This window comes from Aythya ferina (genome assembly GCF_964211825.1).
Source record: "Aythya ferina genome assembly, chromosome: 5".
NCBI lineage: Eukaryota > Metazoa > Chordata > Aves > Anseriformes > Anatidae > Aythya > Aythya ferina.
Window position 1 is genome coordinate 24788215 of NC_140301.1, and position 27688 is coordinate 24815902.

Consider the following 27688-nt stretch of genomic DNA (forward strand, 5'->3'; position numbering starts at 1 on the left):
TATGCCCAGAGAGTGGCCCTGCTGGGGCCTTTCTGGGGCAGGGATGACAGCCCTGGGGGTGACATGGGGTCTTTGGTCCTAGGGAGCCCCAGGAGTTCTGGGCAGGGAGAGTATGCCTTGTGAGCGACCTCAGGGCTTAGGCAGATGTTGAGAAAAGGTTTGGATGGTTATATATTTAATCTAAGTATATACCTAAGTATATAGTACTCACTTCCAGATTTTTTTCTTATAACTTTTGTCTTCCGTGGTACAGCTGTAATTCTGAAGGAAAAATAAAACACAACTATCGTAAATTTATTAATAAAAAGTATGAATAAATATAACATCTCCTCTGGAATGAATATGCCATAATAAGAAGAACAACTATTAGTTCTTAAATAGCTAGATTCTAAGATAACCTCATGGGATGTAGCAGAGAATCAAATTACCATGTTTAGACCCAGAGTCGTGTTCAGGTATGGCACAAGGAAGCCCACAGATAAGAAATCAAAGAATAAAGCAGCAGTTTGTTTTACTTAACACTTGTAAATTTCAAGATCAGGTTATTTGCAGCTACTAAAGGTTTTTGGCCCCTAACAGTTAACAAAAAGGAAAACAGTCACATTTATTTGATATGCTTATAATTGAGAGCTTGTGTTTTCATTCATTTACAGTATAGTTAAACACCCAGTTGATTTCAATCATACTGCAAGTCCAAGGAACTTATATTAATAAAATAGCTGTTTAAAATTAGATTTAATCTTGTTAGAAGGTGTGTCCTGTAAGCTGTCAAGACATGGAAGAATGTGGCAAAACATAAATTAGTGCACTGAGATATGTCAGAAATTTGACACTTGAGGTTAAAAAGTGTTTAAACTGCTGTTACTAAGAATAGCTTCTGATTATTTTATGGAAGTATAATAGGAAGCTATACTTTCTATTTAAAATATTCATATTTAGTTCTTCAAGTATGAGTTTATAAAATATATATAACAGGATTAATTTAGGGGAAAAGGAAAAAATATTTGCTAACAAGAATAGTAAAGATATGGGTTGGGATTTTCAGACTTGTCTACCAGAACAGTAGTGGTAAATCACACATCATCAATGCGTATTTAGATTAGCTTTTCATTAAGAGAATAAAATGAAACTCTGATTATTATATTTGGATCCTTCAAATTAAACAGACCCATTTTAAATTAAGGTCAGTTAATGACAGCAGTTTTGTTATCAGTTGCCTTCTTTGTACTTCAAATCAAATGCATGAATTCTTACCAAAACTTACCTAATCATATAGAACCATACTGTGTTTTTATATTTCAAATCTTCTAAAAGTGCAACAGGTATTTGAGATTACATCACTCTTATTCATAACTAAGTTACATACTTACATGAACTATTTTCCACCTGAAAGAATTCTGAAATTCTTCTGCAGCTTTTTATAGACTTCTCAAGAATTGGCTGTCTCACTTAATTTGGTATCATAGACAAACTATCACTTTTTACATATTTTTTTTTTTTCTGAGTGATAAGCACATAAGATAAAAAGCAGAGCTTGGAAAACCTCTTTTTATTTAAAAAGCTGCTGATGAATTCTGTCTCCGTTTTCTCTTTAGTCTTCTATAAATCCATAAGACGACCTTCCCTCCTATTCCATGATAACTTGTTTTCTGTGAAAATTTGTAATGAGATTCTACCAAAAGCTTTTTGAAAACAAAAGAAAGCTTTTGCAATCCTATTATCCTTATCTGTGTTCTTGTTGTTTCCCCAAATACTTAACAGGAGTCCAAGACATAACACCTCTTTGAAAAAGTAATGCTGAGTTTTTACTGGTGTATCTTTACTCACACATCTTTTAATCTTTTTCCAATTACGCCTTCCATAGCTTGCCTGTAATCAAAACTTTGTTAGTCAATAGTTCCCAACATCACCTTGGAATGTTGTTTAAGATCATTTGCCTTCTTCCATTTCTCTCATGTGGTATATTATTCCTATGAAGCAAGAAATACAATCACATTTCATAGCAATGCAACATAACATAACATAACACAACATAACATAACATAAACTGGCTTTGGGTTTTAAAGAAATACTCAGTTCACATTGTTCTCTATGTAGAATAAATGGGAAAAAAATCTATTCAGCAAAGTACTTACACATTGCTCTTTTGAGACCATCATCTACTCATATTGTCAGAAATACATAAGATTAACAATTATAACTATTTTATTAACTTCTGTATTCCTGCAATTCAAGGCTGATTGAGGTATGCTTTAATATGATCAATATGAAGTTATCTGTTTCCAGGCATTGGGTTAATGAAGCCTATTTTTCATCTGTGGAAAACTTCACCAGATTACAGAAATTTAACAGTGAACATTGCAATTGGCCTTTCCCTTATTGTTTACTAAGTGTGATTAGAAAATATTGTAGTAATCAACACTGCACAGCAATCAGTATCTTATACTTCATGTCATTTAAACTTGGCTCATTACTTATGAAAACCTGTTTCCATTTTACAACTTCTCAAAGGTATTGCACAAGTAAATGTTATATTTAAGATAGGATTTGTTTAAAGATTTAGCTTTTTCATATACATTAAATTTTCTTGGAACTAGATTTTTTTTTTTTGAAAGTCTATATTTCCATATAGTCTCTCTCTATATAGGAAGTATGGACTATATATATATATATATATATATATATATATATATATATATATAGTATGTATAGACTATATACAGAGAGACTATATATATTATATATATATCACAGAATTTATCACAGAATTTCTAGAATATATAGAATAGAATCTAGAATCTAGAATATAGTCTGTGTAGTTTCCAAAGAAGACATGTTGTGCCAGAGATCACTTAACAAAACTTGGTAAGGTCCTTATTGGAGTATAATATATTCAAAAAACTTTCTGTTCAGATTAAAATAATAAAAATAATAATAAAATAAAATAAATAGATTTCAAGGCTTCAGTTACCTTTTACTAATCCCTTTACCATTGAAACTAGAAAGACGTTCCTTCCTAATTGCCTAATTGTAAAAGGCATGAAACACTGACTGTCAACAGCTATATAAATGCCATGTTTAGTATTCAGTGTCATCTAAGTGATTTTTCTCTTTTCCTTATCACCCTAACCTATCTGTTTTTCTTCATTATGCTACAGTCATGTCCTCTATAAATTTAAAACCTGTGATGTGAAAGTTATACTGAACTTAATATTCTACTCAAATCTTTCACTGCAATGAGACTTAACCTAGTTCTAGATTAACGTTATTAAAACTTTAAGATGCATGTTCATGTTTGCCATGTACTATTAAATTCATAATGGTTTCTTCATATAAAATTGACTGAATTCTCCATATAAATTCCTTCTTCACAAGAAAGGTATTTTCTTTATACGCATATGATTACTTCTGCGTAATTGTATCTATTTGACTACTATTGCATTTTAAAAATATTCTTTAGTTTTAGAACTAGAATTTTATTTGTCGCAATATGATAGATTTGGACACTTTATCTGATTTGACATTATTCCTTCTTATCTCAGATGTTTTAGGACAGACATAAACGTAATCATAAATGTAAACTACTTTAATATTTGAAAATATTTAAATGTATTATAAGTGAAATTTTGATTAATATATATATATATATAAAAGAAAGGCATTATTAACATTTTAAGTAGTGTAATATTTGACAGTACCTGTTTAAATGGATTTTTTAAACTTTCCCACTCATGTAACCTGCAGCATTAGAGGGTTCTGTTATATCTGTTTCAGTGAATTGGTTTGAGGGACTGCTCGTTGATAATTACTATGAGAATCATTCTTCATTCTCCTTTTTGTTTTGAAACCATCGTCTCTACAATGTATGCTTTTCATTGACTTTGAAAGACAATTTAGTGATGTATTAGCAATCTGTGATACTTTACAAACAATCTTACCGGATGTCTTACAGTTTCTTTCAATATAAAATATTAATGGAGTTTATTATGTGAATTTTTGACATAACATGATATAAGCCTAAGAAGACAAATCAGTAAGCTTCAACACTAGAATTTTTACTGAAATATATCAGAATACTTAAAGTTGCTCAAATGTGTAAGTGTTTTCAGGACTAGAACAATAAATTAAAACTATAAAGGCTCTAAATAAGCCTTTAAATAATAAATAATATAACTCATGTTATACAATGATTAACTCCTTTGAAGTACTGATATTTAAACTAAGTTTAAAAGTTTCTGTTTAAATTGTTATAGGTTGCTGTCAGTACACTACCCATATTTAAATTAATATCATTTTATTTAATTTTCATGGTGTGTAATGTATAGGTGCAAAATAATGCAAAAGCCTTTCAATGGAATACACAGTTTTTTACCTACAATAATGGTGTTGTTATTTGACATATTTTATTGATAACTTGATATCAATATCTATTATTCATTAACTAAAAATATAATTTAAAAACCTAAAAAAAAAAAAAAAAAGAGAGAGAGAGAAAAGTGTTGTGAAAATGTATATGGAAGGAATTTTATTTTTTATTTTTTATTTTGGCTTAACAGATTCAGGGAGCACTGCAGTATACTACAAAAGTAACTGATCGCTTGAAATGTAATATGTTAACATGACAGAAAATTTTGAACTAGATCTTTTATGCCTATGAAAGGAAAATAGCTCCTGATAGCTTAAAAAAATCAATTTCACACAGTATTCTTTCATAGCTAGTACTAGAATAAGGATTATTAAACGTAGTGTTTGCTTCACTTTTAATGATAGACAAACAGTCATAAGAACCCTCATAAATAAAGTATTTATTTACTGCAAATATATTTTTTTTTCTGTTGTATCCATAATAAATAAAGAAATAAGAGGAAATGAGAATCAATGAAATTATATGAGCTACATAATGTTAATGAGAATGAATGCATAACACTTCGCAGGGATAAATACATATCATGTGAAAGAATCTTTTCCTTTCTTGCAACTGTTTTGCACATGGAATATATATACACTATTTCAGATGACAGTGTGTCAGTACTACAGTGAATTTTTTAAATATTTTTTTTATATAGTGAGAAAAGCCAAGAAGTATATTTCATTATAAAAGATACATTTCTTAGGAAAATGTTGAAAATTAATACTGGCCTACTATTTTATTGTTGATAATATTAAGCTTTCTTGTAAATCGATTTTTAGATTTGAAAATATTTCGTTCAGAATCTCAGGCCCAAGCAATGCAGTATTTGTAGATTTTACACACTATTGAAGCAAACAGTAATAACAAGAACAACATGATAATATGAAAAGAAAAAAAAAAAAAGTTTAGTTTTGAGTTCGGGGTACATTTTAGGTGGCTATTAAACTTCTGAACATAAACAGCTATAACACTATGCTCTTAAAAAAATAGCAGTTTAAATATATTGTTCCTATATAATTAAAAAAGCAGTTTGTTTGTATGCAAGAAACATATTCTCATTGCATTTGGGTCCTGTCATGAACTCTCCAGCACATGGAACTCTGTAAGGTATATTGAAAACTCTTCTCTGAAATTAGTCTGAAATTAGAATTTGGACCACAAATATATATTATATAACACAGTTTTTCAGACTGCATCCTGGAATGGTGAATGGGCTGAAGATTACAAACACAAGCAAAAGAGAGAAGGAAATGCTGGAAAGTATCCTTCAGAAGGAAAAAAAAAAAAAAAAAAAAAAAAAAAAAAAAAAAAAAAGTTTTTTTTTATGGTGTTTAAAAAAGATAGCTAGAACAATGAACTGGTGGTTATTATTGAAGTTTTAGTATGTCATCTTACAAATTTGCAATAGGAATAAAAATATAATGCAAGCATTATATTGAGAATGCAAGAAATATTTCTCAGTATACAATATATGCTGAGAAATTACTTTTCTCAGCAGGAAAAATTCACAATATATAAAAAAGGAAAATTGAAGAATTTGCAATCAAGATAATATATCCTATGCTGTGTACCATTACATGTACAAGTATTGTAAATAGCTCATCTTGACTCTCAGTTAAAATCAATGTAAACTTAAAAAGGCAGTTTGCTTATCATGGGTAGAATGTACTAAACTTAAATTAGGTGCTTACTGAAATTACAGGCAATAAGCCCAGTGAGGATAGTTGGTCCACCTAAAATAATTACCTCTGTACTCAACAGAAGAAAGAAGGAGTTCTGAAGATCTGCCAATAGATATCTCTCTCTGTCTTTCATTGTCCTCCCATTAAATAAGTAACTTGGGTATCTTAACATATCAGTCCACCTAGTAAATTAGTGATGTCCCCCTTAGCTTAAAAAAACTCTATTAGTTATGGGAAGACCACCTTTCTAGGCTAAATTTATCTTGAAGAAAATGAATTGTTAGCTTCCACCTCCTGATCACAGAAATCCAGATGTGTTGATAAATACTCTTTAACCAGTATCCCACAGCAAAATCACCATAAAATTAGAATTGTTTTGAACCAGACCATGAAAAAGACAGAATTAATACAATGGCAAGAGAACTGCCTGGAGAGGAGCAAAACTGTGGTTATGGCCTCTTTTCCATCACGAATTAGGTTTTAGTCAATTATTCTTGAATGTAGAATGGTTATTTTATTTAAGACTTGGAACTACATCCTTCCTAAAGAGAAAGATTGTCAGCTTTCTCTGAGTTGTGTGTGGATCCGGGACTGAGGCATTCCTGAAAAAAACAACAAAGGCTCTACTCTCCTAAGGACAATGAAGGAAACTTTCACACTGGCATGATACTTCTTAAAAGTTGATCCCTATGGAAATCTTTTGGAAATACAAGCTCAGTACCCTTGAGAGGAAAGAGTAGAGAATCACCTAGTAGATTACTAGGTGAGTGAGCAAAAACTTTGGGGAAAGTCAAAAATACTTGCACATCAGATTGGTCATAAATTTGAGGACTTTAAACTCCTAAATTTTAAGCAGAGTAAGGATGTTAATTTTCTTAAACATGAATCTCCCCAAAGCGTTCTTAGCTTGCACTTCTGTTTATATCCAGGCATCAAGGTAATTTTTAGGCTAAGAAATATATCTCAAATTTAAGTTCTTTTTGTGCCTGGAAATATAACCACTCCTGGAACATCTGTATCTACAGACTATATACAGATGAGTTGGGTTTTAAGCATTAGTCCCAGCTTTGACAGGATTTAATCATAGTGAATCATTCAATGTATAAATACTTATTCTAGTGTACAAAAGCCTAAAAGAAAAAAGATTTCACTTTTGAAAGCTTTGATTTCCATATTAATTATTATCACAACAGATTGAAGCATTAGCAATTGAAATTATTGTTAAGAATAGAAAAAAGAATTCATGCAACAAAGGTAAGGATTTTGAAGAACTCTATATATTATCCTGCTATGTGCAATTCTTAAACACCACAAGGTGTTTAAGAATTCCAATTCTTAGGGCAAAATTTTCAGTGAACTTGACTGCTGACAGCCCTAATCTGGAGATACCATGTCTGAGGGAACTTCAACTGGCTATGTAGCACGATATAGTAGATATTTAAATCAGCCAATTTGGAAAAGATTCAATAAATTGAATTCTATGCAACCCACATAAAAAATAAGATAAAATCATTTTGTTATCTTCAATAAACATGAAATTGTACCATGGTAGAATGGTAGTAAATTTACCAATTCAAATCCCAAATGGCAAATGATTATTTCACTGTTTCATTCCATCCTTTCCCCCCATTTCACAACAGAACAAAGCTTTTTCCATTAGCATTCAAGCTGAATTTACACAGAATATGAATATACAGAGACCAGAAGCCAGTAATTGCATAAATCAATTCAATTTATTTGCTTCCATCACCATTGGAAAATATTTATCAATATAGGTACCCTTGTGATGTGATTTACTTAAAAACTTGCAGAAACGTAGGCTTACTTAGAGTGAAAACTTCAGATATTATTTCTGGGGTAGAGATGTCCCAGTTCTTTATAATGTTCCATGTCCATATTTCTAATTTTCAGTAGTACCTGAGAACTCTTCCATAAGTGTTTTTACCTTCATCAAAACAGTTATTGGGGAAAATAAATAATAAATAAATAAGAGGAAATAAATAATTTTGGAAGTATATCAGACTTTATTTTGATTTATTTACTTAAAAATATATACAAATGGACAGATGTTTTTTAGTAACAATCAGTGTTAAAATCTGATGCCTACAATTACCATGTCCACTATGTACCTCTGTTCCAACTTAACTGAAATCAGTAATGCATCAAGGCATTTGATGGTGCCTGGAGTTCTGCAAAGACACGGACATTTTTACAAATCTCTAGCATCTTAGGTTGGAAAGTTAATACTAATTATTTACTTTTTGTGTCTAAGTAAAATAGGTACTTCTGAAATTATAAACATGCATTGTACAGGGAGAGAAGAATATGACACAATTCTCTGTGAAAAATCCCATCTTAGTTTAGATTAGGAAATATTCTAATTAAAATAATGTACTTGTTTGGGTAAAGCTGGTTTCCTGTAAAAAAAGGCAGATTTCTTTTTATGGCAATCCTCCAAATTTTGTACAGATGTTAAAAGTATGCTCAGAAATAAAATTTATTTCTATAAGTCTAACAAACACAATTCTCTTTACCCTTGTAATATAAAATAATAAAAATCATCTTTGTTGACTACAATCTGTTTTCAACCTGACTTAACTCACTCTATAATGCAATTCTATCTGCTGAGAAATATTGCTTTGTAGCTCTGCCTCCTTACTTAAAATCTGGAGGTTTTTGTTTTTGTCTTACAGCTCTGTTCCTACAGTTTTTTAACTCAAGAGACCATTCACAGTAAGAAATGTGTGATCTTTCTCTATATTTAGTAAAATATATGACATTTTAAAAAGTAGAATGGCTGTACTACTCAGGTTGTCCAACTACAAAATCAGCATTTTACCATTCACTCTAATGTAGTCATGTTTCCAAAATGGATGAAGACAGGGTGCAGATGGTTGATTATATGCCTTGAATTCTCTGTAGAGTCATTTTTCTGTGTCTGAAACTTCCCATCAATATGAAATAACTATTCAGATTACCTGCCATTTTTATATACTGGTATAAAAACTACAGCACAGATGTCTTAAAACAGATATGGTCAGCACTGCAACTTGGGACAATTAGAGTATAATGCTAATGTTTTCCACCCATAGATTTTTTAAATTTAAACTGGTAAATATTCACGTAAATTGATTATTTACAGGTACACTGTAGCTGTACAAATACAAGAACAGGGCCAGTGACCAATTCAGAGATTTGGCCTATTGATCATCCGTAGTGCTTCCCTACTAGCTTGGTTTTTCTGTTTGGTTGGCTATTTTTTTTTGTTTTGTTTTGTGTGTGTGGAGTTTTTGTTTGTTTGTTTTTCCTTTCTGGTTTTTATTCACTGAGATCAATTACCCTGTGCTCCAAAGTAGTAGTTTAATCATGGTACTGAAGACATCCCATCCAGAGATCACTCCTAAAGGGCTGGGTGGATGAGAAAGTAACAGTCCTGCACCCTCTGCACTATCATAGAAGGCTTTGCAATTTCAATGCCAGATGTCTTTATGCCTCAACACAAGATAGGTAATACACTCCATGGCTTCAAGCTACAAAAACAGCACTCTTGTGCACTCTTGTACACTCTAGTATCTTACATTATTTCAGTCACTTTGTGTGAAATATCACTCACAATTTGCATTATTTCTTCTGCAAATTGTTTAGATGAAATTCAGATATGGGACCAGAAGCAAAACCTAACAGTGATATGCTTTTTCTCCTGTTAATGGGGTTAATTCTTTTTTCCATTGTTACCCTAGAACATAAAATAGGTCCTATCTGCACTACATATATACAAGCAAATTTTGTCAACCTCTTTCCAGTTCAGACTGTTCCTAACACAAGCATTTCAAATTTGTGATTTTTTTTTTTTTCTGTTCTAAGAGAATTTATAAAAAAAGAATGAAATTTTTATTCAAGGCATAGCATTTTTATTGCTTTCATTGTTTGGCAGTAAGAGCTCAGTGTCTTTTAAAAGATTGAAATGTGAACTGAAAATGTTTGATTTTTTATGTTACATATTTAAGTGACCTGATTATCCAGAACTCTCAGTATAATTATTAGCGCAAATGAAAATCTTTCCTTCTAGGTTTCTGTTTCTCCATGTGTAGCAGCTGTAAACCCTGTAAACCACAATTGAAGTTCCTAATGTTAGACAAGGTGTAGCCATTAGTTCCGCTAAAAAGCTCTAACCACCAATGCTCATTGATTTCTAGTTTCATATATCTTTAATGAGGAGATTAAATACTTGTTTAGGAAGCAGAGCCTGGCTTAAGTGGTGTTTGCTCATATAGCATGTACAGGCAAAGACCTCTCTAATATTTCCCATTGGTAACAGAAGTGAAAAAACCTTTATTGCCCCAAATATAAACCATTTAGCTGGTTCTGCAGCAGCATGGGCTGTTTTATTATGGATATAGTCATTAGAGATGAAATGCTGCAGGAAAAAAAAAAAAAGCCCTTTCTGATTGAGAATAGACTTTTTTTTTCCCATTCTCTTAATTATGAACACCACACAGGTGTACACTAAATTCCCATTTCAACTAAATCCACCAACACCATCACCCAAGAAAATAAAAATAAAATCTAACTTAAGCTTCATTTTCTGGTCACACACTAAAAAATTCAGGTAAATGAAGTTTAATGTGGTTAATGTAGCTGAAGAAATCTGGGGATGCATCTGCTAGTTTTCACTGAGAACTTAGTGTGAGTAGAAAAGAAAAAATGGAACAGATACTGCAGTAGCAAATACTACTGGAAACAAAGAGTATAAAAAAACAGAAATGTGATGTACAGGAAAAGGGAAATACTTTCACTTGTATTTTCTTTGTGCCTGATATTTCTTCATTTTATTTTTTTTTACACAAACTAAAAAGGCTCAAAATGCACTTCAAGAGAGTGATCTCTGGAATAGAGCCTTTCTAAACTTTGTATAAAACAATACTCTTTCACACAGTTATCAGCCCTAGAAAAAGGAGATACTAAATATAGTTTTTTGTTAGTGGAAAAGGCATTCTGAGATCTCCGTAGCAATCAGAGTATTAGGTGGCCAACTGTGCATCTAAATGCTCTCTTCCTATTCACGTCTCTCATCTTCATTAGCATGAATGGGAATTCTGTGTATTGAAGACAGAGAAAACCATGGGAAATAGCATTTTCTATTACACTACAGTCACTGTTTTGTGACATTATATGATTTATATACAATGAGGAGTGATTTTTGCTCTAATTCTCAGAAGTTGTAGATGATAAAATTCAGCCCCTAAACAGGCACATAGCATGCGGGTCAATGGATACATTTTATATCAATTTTTATTTACTTCCATGTGAATTGGAATTACAATAACTTCATCTTATCCTGCAAGAAGCAGTAGACAGATCCATTAGCAGGTGATTTCTTGAAATCTGCATGAGTAGCAAGATACGTTTGAAAGAGCAGAGCTTCTGCAAAGCTCTTTGGACTACCTATCTTAATCAATATATTGTTTCCATTATACACTTAATTCTGTTGCTTCATAATTGCAGTTATGGGAAGACAATTCAACCAGGGAGGGAAATGCATATACCCCCTAAACTGTTACAGAAGATAAAAACAATAGAATTCAGTGTGGCCAATGTTCATGGCTTCTCACCTAAAATACCCATATAACTGTAATGTGAAAAATCTGAAACTTAGAAAAAAAGAAAAAGTGAATATCATTATTCAAGTGAAGCACATCTGCTTAAGGAAAGGATAAACTTCTCACAATTAAACATGCAACCATTCTCAGAATGTAAAAAAGCTATTTTACAGCTGACTTTTGGTCATTAAATGTTATTTTACAAATAATTCAACAGAACAAAATCCCAGAAAAAAAAATTACAAAGATACCAGAATCCTAATATTCCTCTTATCGGTATCAGTTGCCCCCTATCACAGTCATTTTCAAGTAGGATCAAGAGGTAGAAAATTGATAAGGGAGGGGATGAATCTTGGAAATCAGCATGCCACTAAATTGATCCCATGTAAACACTATATAGTATTGGAAAACCACTGCTGGGGGTAAATGAAATGAATTCACTGGGGCATCTAATCCTATTTCTGGAACACTTAAAGTGTTTAAATGCACTGGAAAGCAAACAAACTTCAAAGTGATCATTATACCCCTGACACTAGTACTTGTGTGGCTGAAATCTTTATGAGATTAACCCCCTACAGGGAAAGGAGTTGAACACGGTCAAAACCACTTTGAAACTGTCAGGAGGATACCAGTCTGAAAGCTCCATTTTAGTCAGAAACGCAGCTAAATGCTCAACATCCAAAGGAGTTCAATATCTTGAGCGTAACTCGCTAACATGCCTGCAACAAGAGTCATGGACATAAAATGGGTTACTTCTGTATCCATGTTTTGGTCCTTATTTTTCTAAATGTTGATTTAACATCAACAATTTCTTGCTAAGAGAGAAAACTGGGTTTTCACATTTCAGACCAAACACATATATGAGCTATCTCCAGTGCAGTTTGACACTCCTACTCTGATGGAAAAGTTCAAAAACATGCAGCTGTCTCAGCTGAGAAGAAACCATAAAACATTTTAAAGTCTTTCCACAACACTAGAGTTGCAATTCTAACAACTTTTCCACTAAAGACATAATTAAACTAAAATATTGAGTGTGTAGATGGTATGTTTGTAGCCTATGAATGTATGCGCAAATATGCTCTAAGAATCTATGAAGGTTGTGAATAAAAGATTTGTTGTCACCTTGCAAAACAACAACAAACTGGTTTATTTTATACTGCAAATCTTGCCTAACACATTTTTTCCATCCTCAATGAACTGCTCTGTCAGAGATGTTCCTTCCCTTTTGAAGAGAGTGCAATTTTTGCTTTTCAGTCTGAAATCTTATCAATATTTGCCCTTACAGAAAAAAGTTTTACACAAATGAATGGGTGTAATGGAATATTAGCCTATAATAAGAGTTTGTCACACAATATTCACACTGTAGAAGATCTGACACTGATTTTTCAATAAATACAGCAAACGGTAAAAATACAGCACACGTTCCTCAGCAGTAAATATCTTGGTGACAAGTTTTTCTTTTTTGCTGTTTTCTGTTTTCCTATCTTTGAGCGATACTTCATAAAATGTTTTTGTTTTTGTTTTTGTTTTTGTTTTTGTAATAAAACTTCCAAAATGTGACAACCAGTTGGGAGCTGTAGGGAAGGGGATAATTACCAAGCTCTTTATGCAGGGATGTCTGTTCATTGGCAAGGAAAACAAAAATAAATAAATAAATAAATAAGTTTGTGACTGATGTGAACTGAATGTAAAAACAGAATGATATTAGCAATTTTATAAAGGTAGTGCAATTGTAAATAAGACCGGAAGATTCTAATTCAGATATAACAGCTTTTGAAAAGAAAACTGCATATACATGTATGTCTGTTTAAATATATGGCTCTATCTTGCCCAATATACTGTAAAAATAGTTATATACATGTGCTTTTTCTTTCCTGTTGTACTGATTGCTGGGAGTTTGGAGTCCTTATCCAAAGCTCATTGAATCAATGAAAGATTCACAGGTATTTTATAAGGACTCAAGGATTCCTCTTTTCACTGGACTAAGATGCTTAGTTGCCTCACTGGACTGCAGATGTTGCTGCAGGCAGTCCCCAGTCCAGCCCCCACTGCTTGGCTCCATAGGGTGTCTGAATGCCCCTGGCTTCTCAGTGCCTCCTGCAGCTTTGAAGATCTCAGGAGCTCCAGAGGGCTTCTCCCCTCCCTAAAACTCATATTGTCAATGAAAATCCGAAGTTTCTTAGGCTGCCTCTGGCCCTAATTATTTCAAGGCATAAATACTTGTGTTGACAAAATGCATGATGTGTCCATAGTAAAACTATTTTAAGGTGAGAATTCCAACCCTGCAGCTTCTATTTTATATATCTCTATCTACGTACATAAAACACCTGTGTACACACAAGTACTTGTACACACTTCTAGTATAGATCCTTAGCAATCATAGCATCGACGCTTATTTGAAGGCCATCTAAAATGGACAGAAAACTAATTCTTTTAAACCATATGATTCTGTAATTAGTGTGCATTATTAAAGGTCCCAGTGTATACTATGTTGTAATGCTGCTTGCCGTACAAAAATCTTGTTAGGTCATTTCCCTTAACAAGCAACACGTCTTTAAACTACCCTTTAAATGCACATGAAGTTTCACTACAAGCATTCATTTCTTAGGACTTGTTTTTCTATACGAAGAGGAAATATATTCTTTTAACAGGTTTGCTCCTCTGTAGCCTACTTGTTTAAGAGCTGTCCCATGGCATTCATTTAGCTACAATGTTTCATCATAAAAACACATGAAAATGGAGCCTCTTATTTACAACGAGGCCCTGGAGAGAGAAAACAAAACACAAGGGAACTACTATTAAGAACACTTCTTATCACCATGGCGCAAATAAACATTAAGGGTTGGCATCTCTTGGCAGACTTTGAAAATTAGGAGATGATTGATCAGAAGCATTCTGTGCTGTCTGCAAATTCCTTTCCTTAATATTCCCTGTATCCCCCAACTCAATTGTGCCTCATTTGTTTATAACGATTAATTAAGAAGACTAGTGGGAGTAAGTGACAGTTACAGAGAACTAATGAATGAAATAGAGAGCATATAGATCTTTCCATATTTATTTAGTCATCTTCTCTTGGAAAACAACTGAAATGCTTAGGATCTCATCTTCTCCTGATACAGTGTCTTCAGTGAGTGTTTCATCTCTTCAATCAGTTTAGTCTATAGATAACACCATGACAATCTACACCAAGTACTAGTTCGATTTCTTTAACTATGAGCACTCTTACACTGCTTTAAAGCTAGATTATTCTGTGGTATATCTTGTAGCATAACATGCTTAGCAAAATTCCAAATTGATATAACCAATTTTAAAGTGATCTATACTGAACTGGCTACATGTATTTCCAAAGACTAACCTCAGACTAGAAAGGACAATCTCTCCAATCTCCCTCTAGCATAAATTAGGAGAGATCTTTTCCATTAAAACAAAAAATGCAGGAGCTTAAATTTGGAATCCTCTTCTAGAATGACCTGTGTCTCAGCATTGACTGAGTCAATGTTAAAGACTGAGTCAAAGACTGTGTCAAGAGAGGCTGGCAGCAGCATGCTTACTTGTATTAGTATGCTCATATTAGCACTTGTGAATATTGCTTCCTTTCTCTTGCCTCCAAAAAGTTTAATAATATGAAACCCTATCTTTTGATAATGTATACATGCTTGTCAGCTTCATAGAGCAAGAACCTGGCGCTCACAGAACACTTCACAATTCAATATTTAGCCTGCCCTGGTACAGTTGTGTGAATGAGGCCAGTATGATAAAAGATACACTAAAAGGTCTCATATATTTATATTGAAAAACAGTTTCCTTCAGCACTTCAGTGAAGTTACTGAAAATTTCACTTTGGTATCTTCTTTAATAATCTTTTTCAATCAACAAGCCCAAACCGTACTGAAGTAGCAGTACATAATAAATAATACTAAGAAAGACTACCCTAAATTTTGGTACTGAGATTTGCATAAGCTCTTTCCCAAGACCCATAGCAGCTTATGCATTTCCATTTCAAAAACTAGAAAGTGAAAGAATGATGGCACACTTTTGAAAAAATGCTATGGTGAAAAGAAGAATAAACATCTTCATCCTCACTCTCCTAAAATTAAAAGGTATCTATTAAAAAAAGGGAGAGAAGGAGAGGGGAAGAAACAGAGGAGGGCTGAAGGAAATAAACATCAAAAATCCTGAACATTTCTGTAAGCAGCAAAAGTGATGTAAAATAATTCTTTGCCTAGGGCATCCATCAACATTAGAAGTGAAAGCAACAGCATAAGAAATCAGGCCACCTGCAAGATGGGTGTGAACCTTCTAGTGCTGCGGAGTCAAACTCAGAAGGTATGGCCCAAGCTCAGAAGCCCATGATAGGAACATAAGATAACATACACAGTACATCTAGTCCAGTGTTCTGCTTTTGCAGTAGCCACAATCACCTATTTATTCTGCAAAATGATTTTTAAAAAATAACCTGTCCACAGGTGTCTCTTTCTCAAAATTTGCCATTAAGTATATTTGTTTTTGTATATGCATTTGCCATTCATTCTGTGAGCTCATTCTGAAACCTTTCCTTTTCTATACTATCTACTGTGTTTGTAAATTATGAATGCCTGTAGATTATTAACTTTGACAGTTTCTTGTGAAAATGAATTTCACAGAGCTTAGACCTTAACTATTTTTAGAAGAAAAAAAAAAAGGAAAAAAAAAAAAAGAAAAAAAAATAAAACTTTTACAAGAATTAGTGAGCGTTAAAGTTTAAGAAAAGAAGAAAATCTCACAAAATAGTTTAAAGGTGGTTGTTTTGTTTTTTTTTTAAATCCTCTTGTTACTGATATTAAGTAATGTCTGGTATATCTTCTCCAGTCAGTTCTTTTTTGTACTTCTTTCTGTCTTCTCATAATTTTGATGTAATTTAACAACAAATTCTTAAATATTTCCTATATTTTTAGCTTTTAAGAGGGATGATATCCATGGGTATTCAGCATGAAACTGTGGAACATATTTATTTGATTGAGTATTTCCATACGTAATTTTTATGTCTTAGATGACAAGTCATCTTAGTATTTGGAAATCTGGTATTTACTTATTATTTTGTCTAATCTTCATGGTACTGAAAAAGTATTGAACTCTGTTCCCCTGGATGGTTCTTTCTTCAGTTCAAAAAAGAAAAGCACATCTGCTACCATCTAGTCCTCTGCCATAGTGGCCACTTTAAATCAAAGACTGTATATTTATGCTTAGCTGTTCAACCACTCAATCTTAAATTACTTTGGAATTCCTTCATGTATATTATCCAGTTCTGATTACTTTTATTTCTTTAATTTATCAGCTTGTTCCAGTACATTCACACTGGCAAATGTAAATCTCTGACAGGCCTTAAGTGATTTAAAATGGAAAGGATGTTCTTAATATACTCTGTCAAAAAAAATCATTTAGAATTTTCAATACTTTGATCCTCCTTAAATGACTGTTCTTTACTTGGCAGATCACCAATTCAGTTTTAGGTTTGTTGTTTGTAAAGCAGATATTTTTCAGTAAATATAAAATCGGCAAAAAATATAAAAATGACTCTCTACTTTACATCTATATTCAAACCTTTATGGATACAATTATGTTGCTGTTATTTTTAGGAAGTTTCTGCTTTTAGGGAAATAATTATTTATTTTTAAGCTTTTTATCTTAGGCAAGTGAAACAAACAATTATCCTAAATATCAGTCTGTGCTTCCAAATAAAAATTAGTTTGGGTGTTGCAATCCATAAAACTCAGTATCTTTTCTAATTTTCCAACTGCAATGAATTATATTTTTGCTTAACAAAACAAAGGCTTGACATGGCATTTTAAATATATGTCCCTGGTCAAAAGCTATCTAAATCAACCTGTAAGTTTGTGTAGACACTGTATAGTTTTCTTTTGCCCAAAGGAATTTCAGAAGCTCAGTTTGCACTTGTGTTTCAGGGTGAAATGGAGAAAAGCCAGTGTGAAAACAGTTTGAGCTATGTTCAAATCCATTGCTCACAGCAGGGAAAAAACAATTGCTTATTTTCCAGTTTCTGGTGACCGGCCACATGTGCAGATCATAGTACCATGGTGAAAATCCAAAACTGCACATTCAATATGGCTTCCCTATGTTATTGTTGGTTTTCAAAAAACAGGTCAAATTACAGAAATTGCCAGGGACCATTGCCATCCTCTAGGCTACCTTGACACTGAAAAGGAGCCTATAATACATGACATAAAACTTCTATCCAGTTGATATTCTCTAGACATCACTCTAGCACTAGCTTCTCCTGAAAGATTCAGTAGAATTTAGTTTTTAAGGAGAAGTCATACATGAGAATACCTGTTTCTAACACCACATTTTTGTTACTGTGGCCTTAGATACACAGCAGCAATTTTTAATGCTTTGCTTCTCATCTCCATTGTTTGCTACCTAGAGTAGACTAGACAAGTCATTCACCATTTCCAGGAAAAGTGATAAGAGAGAGCAAAGAATGAAACAGGTTTATTAATATTTGTATGTAGAACGTTATTGGGATTAACTTCTGTCTTTCAATTCCGATTGGATTAAAAGGATTAGCTTGAATAATAGAAGCATACAGGACATTATAAATACTTATGCTTCGTTTAATTAATAGATTTGGATATGAACATAGGATACATTAAATTATTCCAGAATAGCCTATAATTACATTATTTTTAAATAATACAAAAGAAAGTCATGAGTCATTAATAAGGAGATGACTTTGGAAAAAGGCAAACTCATTCAGCAAATATAATGTTTTACAAGAGACATTTTCTATTTTTATCTATTGTTAATAACATCTATTATGCAGTCTTCAACTTAGAAGCCAGTGTTTGGTGAGAAAAGTACTTTAAAACAGAGATTTAATTACATAGTATGAGAGTTCTTTTGGCAATATAAAGAGGGAGAAAGTCATTTGCGTTTTAATTAATGTTTTGAAGGAGAAAAACAACTTCTTTAGTTAAGAACTCCACAAGTTTCAAGCAGTAGGGAAAGAATGCAGATTGCAGTTTATTTTTCCTAACATACATCAGCATTAAAATGACTGAAAAATACACTATATTTACCTTGTTGTGTAAGATGATTTTTAATGCACACTTTCCCTCGTTTCTTTGCTTTTTATGTATTTATTTTTAAAATTTGTATAACAGAAACTGTAACAGTATGCTGAAAGCAAACTGGAGAGAGAAAAAGGGACATTTTAAATATCTACAATGCACTAAAACAGATTTTGTTCAGTGAAGCAAGTGTAGGAGGATACATGAAGTCTGAGACAAGGATATTAGATGCACATACCTATCTGCCTTTTTACTTTTTGTTAGAAAATTACGTATCTCCCCATAAACCATGTATGGAGCAACAGCTTCTATGTCCCCATCTAAATTTTAATTGTGTAGTTGTCTTAAAGATATGAGACTGATGTAGTCAATTGTTGCCTTGACTAAGGTCATACAGATCAGGGATCTCCAGGTAGCAATATTGTTGTTTGACATTTGAAAATGGGATGATGGCTGTAATATGAAAACCTACATTTAATTTCCTATGGTTAGTCTCCACAAGAGATCTGTTTTCTCTACTGTTGCTCATAGAAGAAATAATAGAAACAATACAGATCATATTGCAAAGTGTTTCTCTACACTATGATCACTACAGATCATATTGCAACATAGGACTTTTCTCTGTCAACTGACCCAAATTTCTTTTATCCTGCATCACCTTTAATTATCATAAGAGATGCTGGCACAAGAGGCCTACTTGCAACTAAGTGGGATTAGCAGCAATGTAACTTTTTTTACACTGTCCAAATGATCAGCTTCAATTCTGCTCTGGTTGCACCAGGAAAGGGAGGGAAGAGTTGGTTTGTTTACCATAGCCCTCATTCTTTCAAAATCACAAAATTGCCACTTGGCATTAACTCTGGAGGAAACATCCATGATATGGTGAGCTGTTCAGCAGTAAATGAACCAAGGGCTCCAGAAGATTTCATGAAACAGGCAGAGCAGATGGAAATAATTTTCAGTCACTACTGATCTATGCTGGCTTTGAACCACTGAGCTAAAAATAGAAGGGCTCTACTTTCGGTAACTATTTAGCCTCCTTTACTCTCCTGTTTCCTTTTTTTCTTTTCTTTTCTTTTCTTTTCTTTTCTTTTCTTTTCTTTTCTTTTCTTTTCTTTTCTTTTCTTTTCTTTTCTTTTCTTTTCTTTTCTTTTCTTTTCTTTTCTTTTCTTCTCTTTTCTTCTCTTCTCTTCTCTTCTCTTCTCTTCTCTTCTCTTCTCTTCTCTTCTCTTCTCTTCTCTTCTCTTCTCTTCTCTTCTCTTCTCTCTTCTCTCTTTTTTTTTTTTTTCTCCATTTTTGCCTTTGTTGTTAAAGAGTATCTCAGTTTAAAATTTAAATTTGATGACTACAGCTGTCAGTAAAACTAGCTGAAAGAAGCTGGGTTACCTTTTTTGTTCATTTCCACCATTGCCTCTTTCTCCACTTCCCACATAGATTTTCTCTGCTTACCAAATGTTTTTTTCCCTTTCTCACTGATATCATCCTTGACTGATTTTCTTTCTCTCCTGCCTGCTTTGTTTCCTGACTCGCTTTAAGGTCTTTTCCCTACTCTTTTCTCAACCTCCACTCCTTGCAGTTTACAGGTCCAGTGGGTGGGTCCCATTTGAGGTTTTTTAGTGTTTGATAGTGCTTTGATAAATAAGGATGTCTTGGCTCTCCCGCCACATTACTCATTTAATATTATTCAACAGCTGATATTTTATTGAGTGTTTTAATATTTTAAAACAAGCCTTAGCATAGAAAAGTAAACTATTTCAACTATGTACCCCAATTTCATCCTTCTCCTTAGGTATGGTTCATTTTGGATTCAGATTTTTGGGTTGGAATTTGATACAGATTTATTGCAAAGCAATTTATGAACTTCACCTCAATTTTAAATGTTTTGTTTTGTTGTGTTTTTTTTTTGTTGTTGTTGTTGTTTGTTTGTTTGTTTTGTTTATTTTTTTTGTTTGTTGTTGTTGTTTTTAATATTATTTAGAAATTTTAAACTGTTAAACTGCATAATTCCACTTTAAATGGATAGAAGCGGATCACTAAATGCATTCAAACAAACCTGTATGCAATAGCTGTTGAATGCCAGATGTGTATGTAATTGAGTCCTATTAATTTCACTAAGAGCTCATTAGCTGTTCAATCTTCAATTCTGCATGGCAATTTTTGTAAAATGCTATGGAAAAATGCTAGACTGTGTGTGCTTGCACAGATGTGCACACATACAGAGAGATGCACACACAGGTTACCCATTTTGCATTTCCAGTTTCTCATTGATTCTAAAATCTCCCCCACATGCATTTTTGCAGTAAGAACTAAGTATCTTTGGAAATTTCTTGGGTGTAGGCATAAGAAATACAGTTTAAAAGTATAAATAGATGGTTGTGGAATTCCCATCTACTTCAAATACAGACTGAAAAGTGGAGCGAGGATAGGGGAGAAATTCTCTGCTGGAAAAAAGACCTACTATACTGTTGCCAAGTTTTAACCCAGAGGGAATTTCTAGCCCTAAGTTATAAATTCCAGAAAATAGGGGCCTATAATAGAAACACTGACAGAACCTTAACTATAGCATTGCTAAAGGCAACGCTGCAATAAAATGGAATGACCTGTGAGATAAAATGTTTAATCTTTTGAGTGAGATGTGGCCTAATAACTCAGAAGCTGAGGTGGGGGATAATTCAGGCTCTTCCTTGAAGCCTCTTATATGCCCTGTAAGAAATTCACTGTCATTCTCAGTTGCTTTTCCCTTTCAGGCTGAATCTTGTTTCACTCCATAGCCAAATGGACTAGAAGGGTCATAAAGAACCAATTTATGGCCACTAACTTTTCAGCAAAAACTATAGTCTGAATCGTGTTTATGTGTTTATTTGTATGTCACAGGAGAGGCAAACCAAATGTAACACATCCTTATGTTAAAAGACGGACTCAACACAGATTTTTGAATGACATGATTGATATTAATTTTATGTGACATATTTACCTGTGCTAGCAAGTAGAACTGGGCATAATGACCTAGGAGGGCCCTGCAAATGTTGTATCTTGTCAAATAAAGAGTGATATAATCACTTGGCCCACAGTGATCTGTTTCTGGTCAAAAATCTGAGATTGTTTAGAATCCCACTTACTTGAGCAGTGCCCTCATCCTAGACAATGGAAAGCCACCATCACTGCAGAGATAGCACATTTATTTCTACAGGCTTTTTATTTTTTTCTGCTGTCCTAGAAGCAGGAAAAAAGACGTACCCTGTCTTGATTTTCTTCTTATTCACTGTTTCCACCTGAAGATTCCTATTTAAAAGCAAGGTTAATATGAAAGTAAATTCTTTGAAAGTCTGTGGGTAATTTTTCAACCTGGTACATAAGAAATTAGACATGTCCTATTAAAAACAGCTGGAATTATGTAGGTAATGCCTTGCATACCACACAGAAAATTTACCCTTATCCTCTAGCCACTTCTGTTCCCCAAACTTTCCTGAGGCTAAAATCACTATGAAGAACATCTGGGCTCCGTTCTTTGGGGATTTTTATTTTATTCTATCAATATTTTCCTTCATTTTAACACATGAAAATTGTAATTAGATAGTCCCATATTAGGCATATGGGAACATCCATTGCTGTTGATGCTCACAGGAAAATCTGGTTTGCGAATCTCCTGTGCTTACCACTATTATGCCTGTCATTTCTGATTCAGTAGCATTTTGCACCTGTCATTCATAGCTAAATGAGGTGCTATATATTGAGGATGCATTTTCTTGCTGCCTCAATGCTTACATGTTGTCAGGATTGCACTGGACACTATGGTGGGTGACTTACAGACATGTTCCCAAATATTTAAGACAATAAAAAAATCAAGCAGTGGCATTTATAAATGTGCAATGTTGGTAAGGCTAAGGAGGAAAAAAAGAAAGAGTATTTACAGGTTTTCATTTTAACCACAAAGAATAATAAAAAAAATCATTAGAATAAAAAAGTGGAGAGTTCAGTATTCAGTGAGAGTTCATAAATACATATGTAAAAATATACTTTGTTGTATATTTTTACATATACATGTATATTTATGTATATATGTATATGCATATATGCAAAATTATGTAACTGAGGCAAGCTCAGAATGTGCAAGTGTCCTTAAACGTTTTTTTATCAAGATGATATTACCTGCAGTAAGCTAACTAGAGCAACCAGAGATAATCTACAGCTGATACAGTTCAGCATTTTTATCTCCTCTACGATACTTACTTCCTCCACTGAGGGAAATAAACTGTCAGCCCATTCCCTAAAACAGAATGCTTCTTTCTTTTTACTAGTTTGATTAGGCAAATATTGACTCCACCATTTCAAAAGCATCCCTTGACTGATTTTTGATTCAGGTGATTTGGGTGGATCAGCATCACAGAGGTTTGTATTTCTTTTCCTATTAAATATGCCCAGAACAATTATCTACAGAGTTATCTTCTGCTTTCATAAATGATAAACTTCTTGGAATTAGTTAATAAGACTGTAAAATTGTAGTCTTACCTATCTGCATACACATGTATCTCACATTTCCACAGTTGGCCTGTGAAAAACCTAAAAATTTTTCTTCAGTAACTTTTTCTTTATCTGAATTCCTTCGCTACACTGGTCCTTAATTTCCTATTGGAGATTGCTTTGCTCCTATTTCCTACTTTTTTCTCCTGTTTTGCTATGTTGCTGTACTGGGCAACACAGCAAATTGCACATAAGTGCAAGAAGTCCAGTTTTTACCCTAAGCTATGTTTCTCCAAGCATTCCCCAATGTTTCTCCAAGCATTTGCCCATATGTATTGCATGGCAGGTCTCTAATATTTCCCTCCACTCCCCACTTTTTTTTTTTTTTTCTAAGCCATATGATGACTCATGCAGAAAAATGGAATTGGCTTTAAAGCAAAACAAAAACATTAGATGTCTGGAAATGGACTGTTTCCTAAACAGAACAGACAACATTGGAGTAGAATGTAAGCTAAGTTTTGACATTGCATAAGATACTTTCCAGAGTTGAAACGACCACTTAGAAGAAGTGGATGAACCTGATTTGGACAGTATTCTGAGCTGCCTTGCTTTGTGTACTTAAAAAGAGAGTAATTACAAAAGCCTGTTTTGATTAATATCACTGTGTTTATTTCTCAGTTATACAGACCATTACTTTATTCACCAAAGAAGATCTGATTGAAAATACTTTCTGATTTTACATAATGCAAAAGCTGTTTGTTTTTTTCCCTCCTTTTATTTGTTTTCAGATTTTGGCTTTCAGATCAGTTGTTCTCTTCCAGGTTATGCTTTGCATAAGTTCTCTCATTGTTCTACAAGTAAATATAACATGCATACATATTGATGCCATGTAGAGAGGGGTTATTTATGTTGATTTTGATATTCAGTGATACTTTTTTCAGACACAGGTGAAAATAGGGAATTCTTCAATTAATACAGAAAAAAATATTGAACTATGGAAATAGATCATAACCATGATAATCACAACAGAAAAGGTTGTAAATGTGTTTTGTAAATTCCCATGTTCAGCAAAGAGCCAGTGCAAGTGTATCTCAATAAATTCTCTACTTCAGAAAGTATTGTCTATATGTAGTCTTCTGAATTGAACTGTGTCCATATTTGTGCACAAATCTGCATGACAGGTGATTTTTTATTTTATTTTTTTTAATGAGCTTTGGCATATTGCATGTGGCAGGCTGCTAAAACATGAATAAAGAAAGTAGGAAAAAGGCAATACACATCCTGCTGGTAATCAAGGAAAAGGATTTTTGCAGACTTCCCTTGTGCCAAATCTCAAGGTTTACCCAAAAGCTCCCAAGATCATTTCTCAGCCCCTAGATTTTCATGTTGAATTATCTGTCTTGTTTGCTAAATGAACATACTTTTTATTTTATTTAAACCACATGATGTGGTTGTATTTGGCTTCCTAGGAGAGAATGCAGTATTTAGTGATTTCAGTATACATAATTTTGAAAAGGTGAAGCATATTTTGTGAAGATAATTTGGGGGGTCATTTTAAATGGCATACCTTTTTCTCCAACTCCTTCCCACAGCCTGAAGCTGGAAACATAAAGTGCAGCTCATATGTTCTTTACAATTTACTCCTGAGAAACACTGACCACAAAAGTCAGTAAACATTCATCATGAGCTTTAGGCTACTTTCCTTGGATTTACCCTCAGGCTAAGCCAAGGGCTAAAAACATTTCATGAGGGGGTTACAGTTTTAAGAAAAATAAATCTATTGCTAGTACAGCATGGTAACTCATCTTGGTCTCATGCTGGAAAAATTCCTATTCCCAACAAATACACTGAATTTTATGTTATCTGTCTGTCACATTATAACTGATATTGTGGTTGTAAATCACCAATATGCTAATCAACATAACTGTTGTGACCTACTTACCACATATTTCTGCCAGAGCTTCCCATAACATGTCAAATTGAATCCACTCTGAGAAGTACAAACTAAATCTACTTCAACCCATTTAGCACAAAGATTCTGGGGAAGAAAAAAAAATGAGGAGAGCAGCAAAGCAAAGAAGCTAGGTCAAGCTCTCTTGTTAATCCTGGGCTTCTGTGACACAAAGCCATGTTTGCCACCATGTACTGCCATAAGCAATGACATGATTTCTCATGAAAAGGGCTACAAACGGAAAAAAGAAAGCCCCCATCCAATAGCAATTCCTACATCACAGAGAAGTCCTGAAAGATTCCTCACTAAATAGTTAGCTGTCTTGGTGCTGATCTCCGTAAGCTACACAATGCTTCCAAAAAAAAAAAAAGTCCTTTAAAAATTGATTGCATTTTTAAACTTTCATCTTTCTTGCAATTGCTGTATAGTATTCAACCCTATCTGAGGAAACATTTTCTATTTGAATGAAATAAAAACACATGGGAATGAACACTGTGAAAATATATCCTTTATAGCTTTTCTAATGATTTTAATACCGTACACAAAAGACATCTTAATTGCTTTGGGGGGAGTTTAGGTTTGCTTGTTTGTTTTCAAGTCTAATATATTTTTGTTTCTTAATACGTCTTTAATAAAGGAAAAGAAAATGTCATGGAATATATTCATAGAGATTCATTTTAATTTTATTATCAAGTTTAGACAGTATCATCAATACAGCAAACATAAAGCATGAGGAAAAGAAGCTAAAAGATTATAACATCAACTGCTACATCAGGTCATCTAATTAATGTTACTGCAGACCTTCACATTGTAGCATTTCTGAATCACTGTCTAAGATATTACAGATGTCTGGGTCAGAAGAATCTTCTCCTACATGAGATGTAATGCAAGAACTTGAAACTTTCTATCTTCAGTGAAGATTTCCTAGCACATTTTTATAGAAAATGTCTTTAAACCTGACAGCTTAGCCCAAGTCTAGCCTAGAGAGCTACCTTCCTGATTTCTGAGAGTTTTCCCCACACACAACTGTAAGAACAAATCAGAATGCATTTAGAGATGTATTTTTTTTAATAGAAATGGAAACACTGTTATTAGATGAATATTGCAAAAGAGCAGAAAAGAGTAGCTGAAAATATTAATTAGAGCTTAAAGCTCAATGTGGTACAAAAAAAAAAAAAAAAAAAAAGAGAGAGAGAGAACTAACTGATGAACATTTCCTCTCTGAGTCAATTCTTAGTAAATTCTTGTTCTGGCACTAATGGCCAGAAGACCCCTCAGTGTTGAGGCATCAAATACTATTTTCCACAGCAGACTTCACAGACTTTCCACTGTGACTTCTACTGAAAAGGAGAGATTCACTTATGCAGCCAAAAGCAGAGCTGGTCTCTGTCTCAAATGGAGTGCTTTAAACTACACTGCAGTAATCACAGATACTCTGCTCTTGGCAGAATATAAAAGACTTGGTAAAGGTTCACAAAATAGCTTCATTACATAAAGAAACCACTGGACCACAATCATCTAAACACAAGTTTCACCAAATGCAACACACATTAAAGTCAGGAAAAGACCAAGGAGGAAACCATGAATTAGTATAAAATTACTAAGTACTGAGGACCAGTGAGCTTAATCCCAATTAACACCTAAGCAAAGAATAGGAATCAAAGGTGTACAGTATCATAGTTCCTGTATTGACCAGAGCAGAAGAAGGGTCTACCATGTCAGCATCTGTCATTAGTGAGTTTAAGTGAGTTTAAGTGCCTGTAAGCATAGTTTATAGCTGTTCTTTTTTTTTTTTTTTTTTTTTTTTTTTTAAGGAAACAATTTAATACTTCATCTTCGTCCTCCTAACTGTATTTAATTTTACAGTTTTACAGTTTATGTCCAACTTCACAACTTCATGTTTTTGACCTGTTTTCATAGATGGAAATATGACTTTTTTTTTTTTTAAACTTTAAAAAAAAAAAGTTTAAAAACTTTTTTTTTTTTTTAAACTTTTTTTAAAAAGTTACTTTTAAAGGTTACAAAATTGCCTTTTTTTTTTTTTCTTCTTTTCCCCAGAGACCAATTCTTTCACTCCAACTTAAATTCCCCTAGGGAAGGCCTAATAGAATTTTCTAGTATTTTCTAAACTCTGGGATACCTGTCCTGCCCTATATTCTGAAAAGCACAGTAACATGCCTTGCATCTAGTCTGGTGGGAAATGGAAGATCATTTGAAAGAAGAAAACACAAACTCATTTGTGAAACACAGTCTTAGGGTTACAACACTTTCAGTCACTGTTACACAATCCCTAATAATGAAATAAAATCACTTCAAGAACAAATCATAAATTCCTATGGGACTTTGGTCTCTAATACTGATTTTAGTATTTTTTTTCCAGTTTGTTGATTCAAAACAGGAGAAATCAATAAACAAATTTGTACTGAAAACAATGAAATTTCTGTTACAAACTCAAATGAAGAGAAAGAGAAAACATCAGAAGAAAAAAGAATCACTCATCCTATGAGAAATCTTCT

The 27688-nt window shown here is 33.2% G+C and overlaps 1 protein-coding gene across 5 annotated transcripts in view; it reads right to left on the reverse strand.

The window, feature by feature from the left end:
* Window positions 1–27688, reverse strand: part of LOC311437363 (uncharacterized protein) — a 139371-nt gene that overhangs the window by 38641 nt on the left and 73042 nt on the right. For 4 of the 5 annotated variants that reach the window (XR_014693423.1, XM_084520529.1, XM_084520531.1 and 1 more), the window contains exons 2-3: window positions 1911–1970; window positions 212–261 (exon numbers count right to left, since the gene is read on the reverse strand). The exons of the other annotated variant lie outside the window; for it this stretch is intronic. Coding sequence is in view for 3 of the 4 variants with exons in the window: in XM_084520529.1 (XP_084376655.1) it covers window positions 212–261; window positions 1911–1970 (110 nt within the window). In the remaining variant the exon portion in view is untranslated. The remainder of the gene's footprint in view (window positions 1–211; window positions 262–1910; window positions 1971–27688) is intronic. 5 annotated transcript variants of the gene reach the window in all.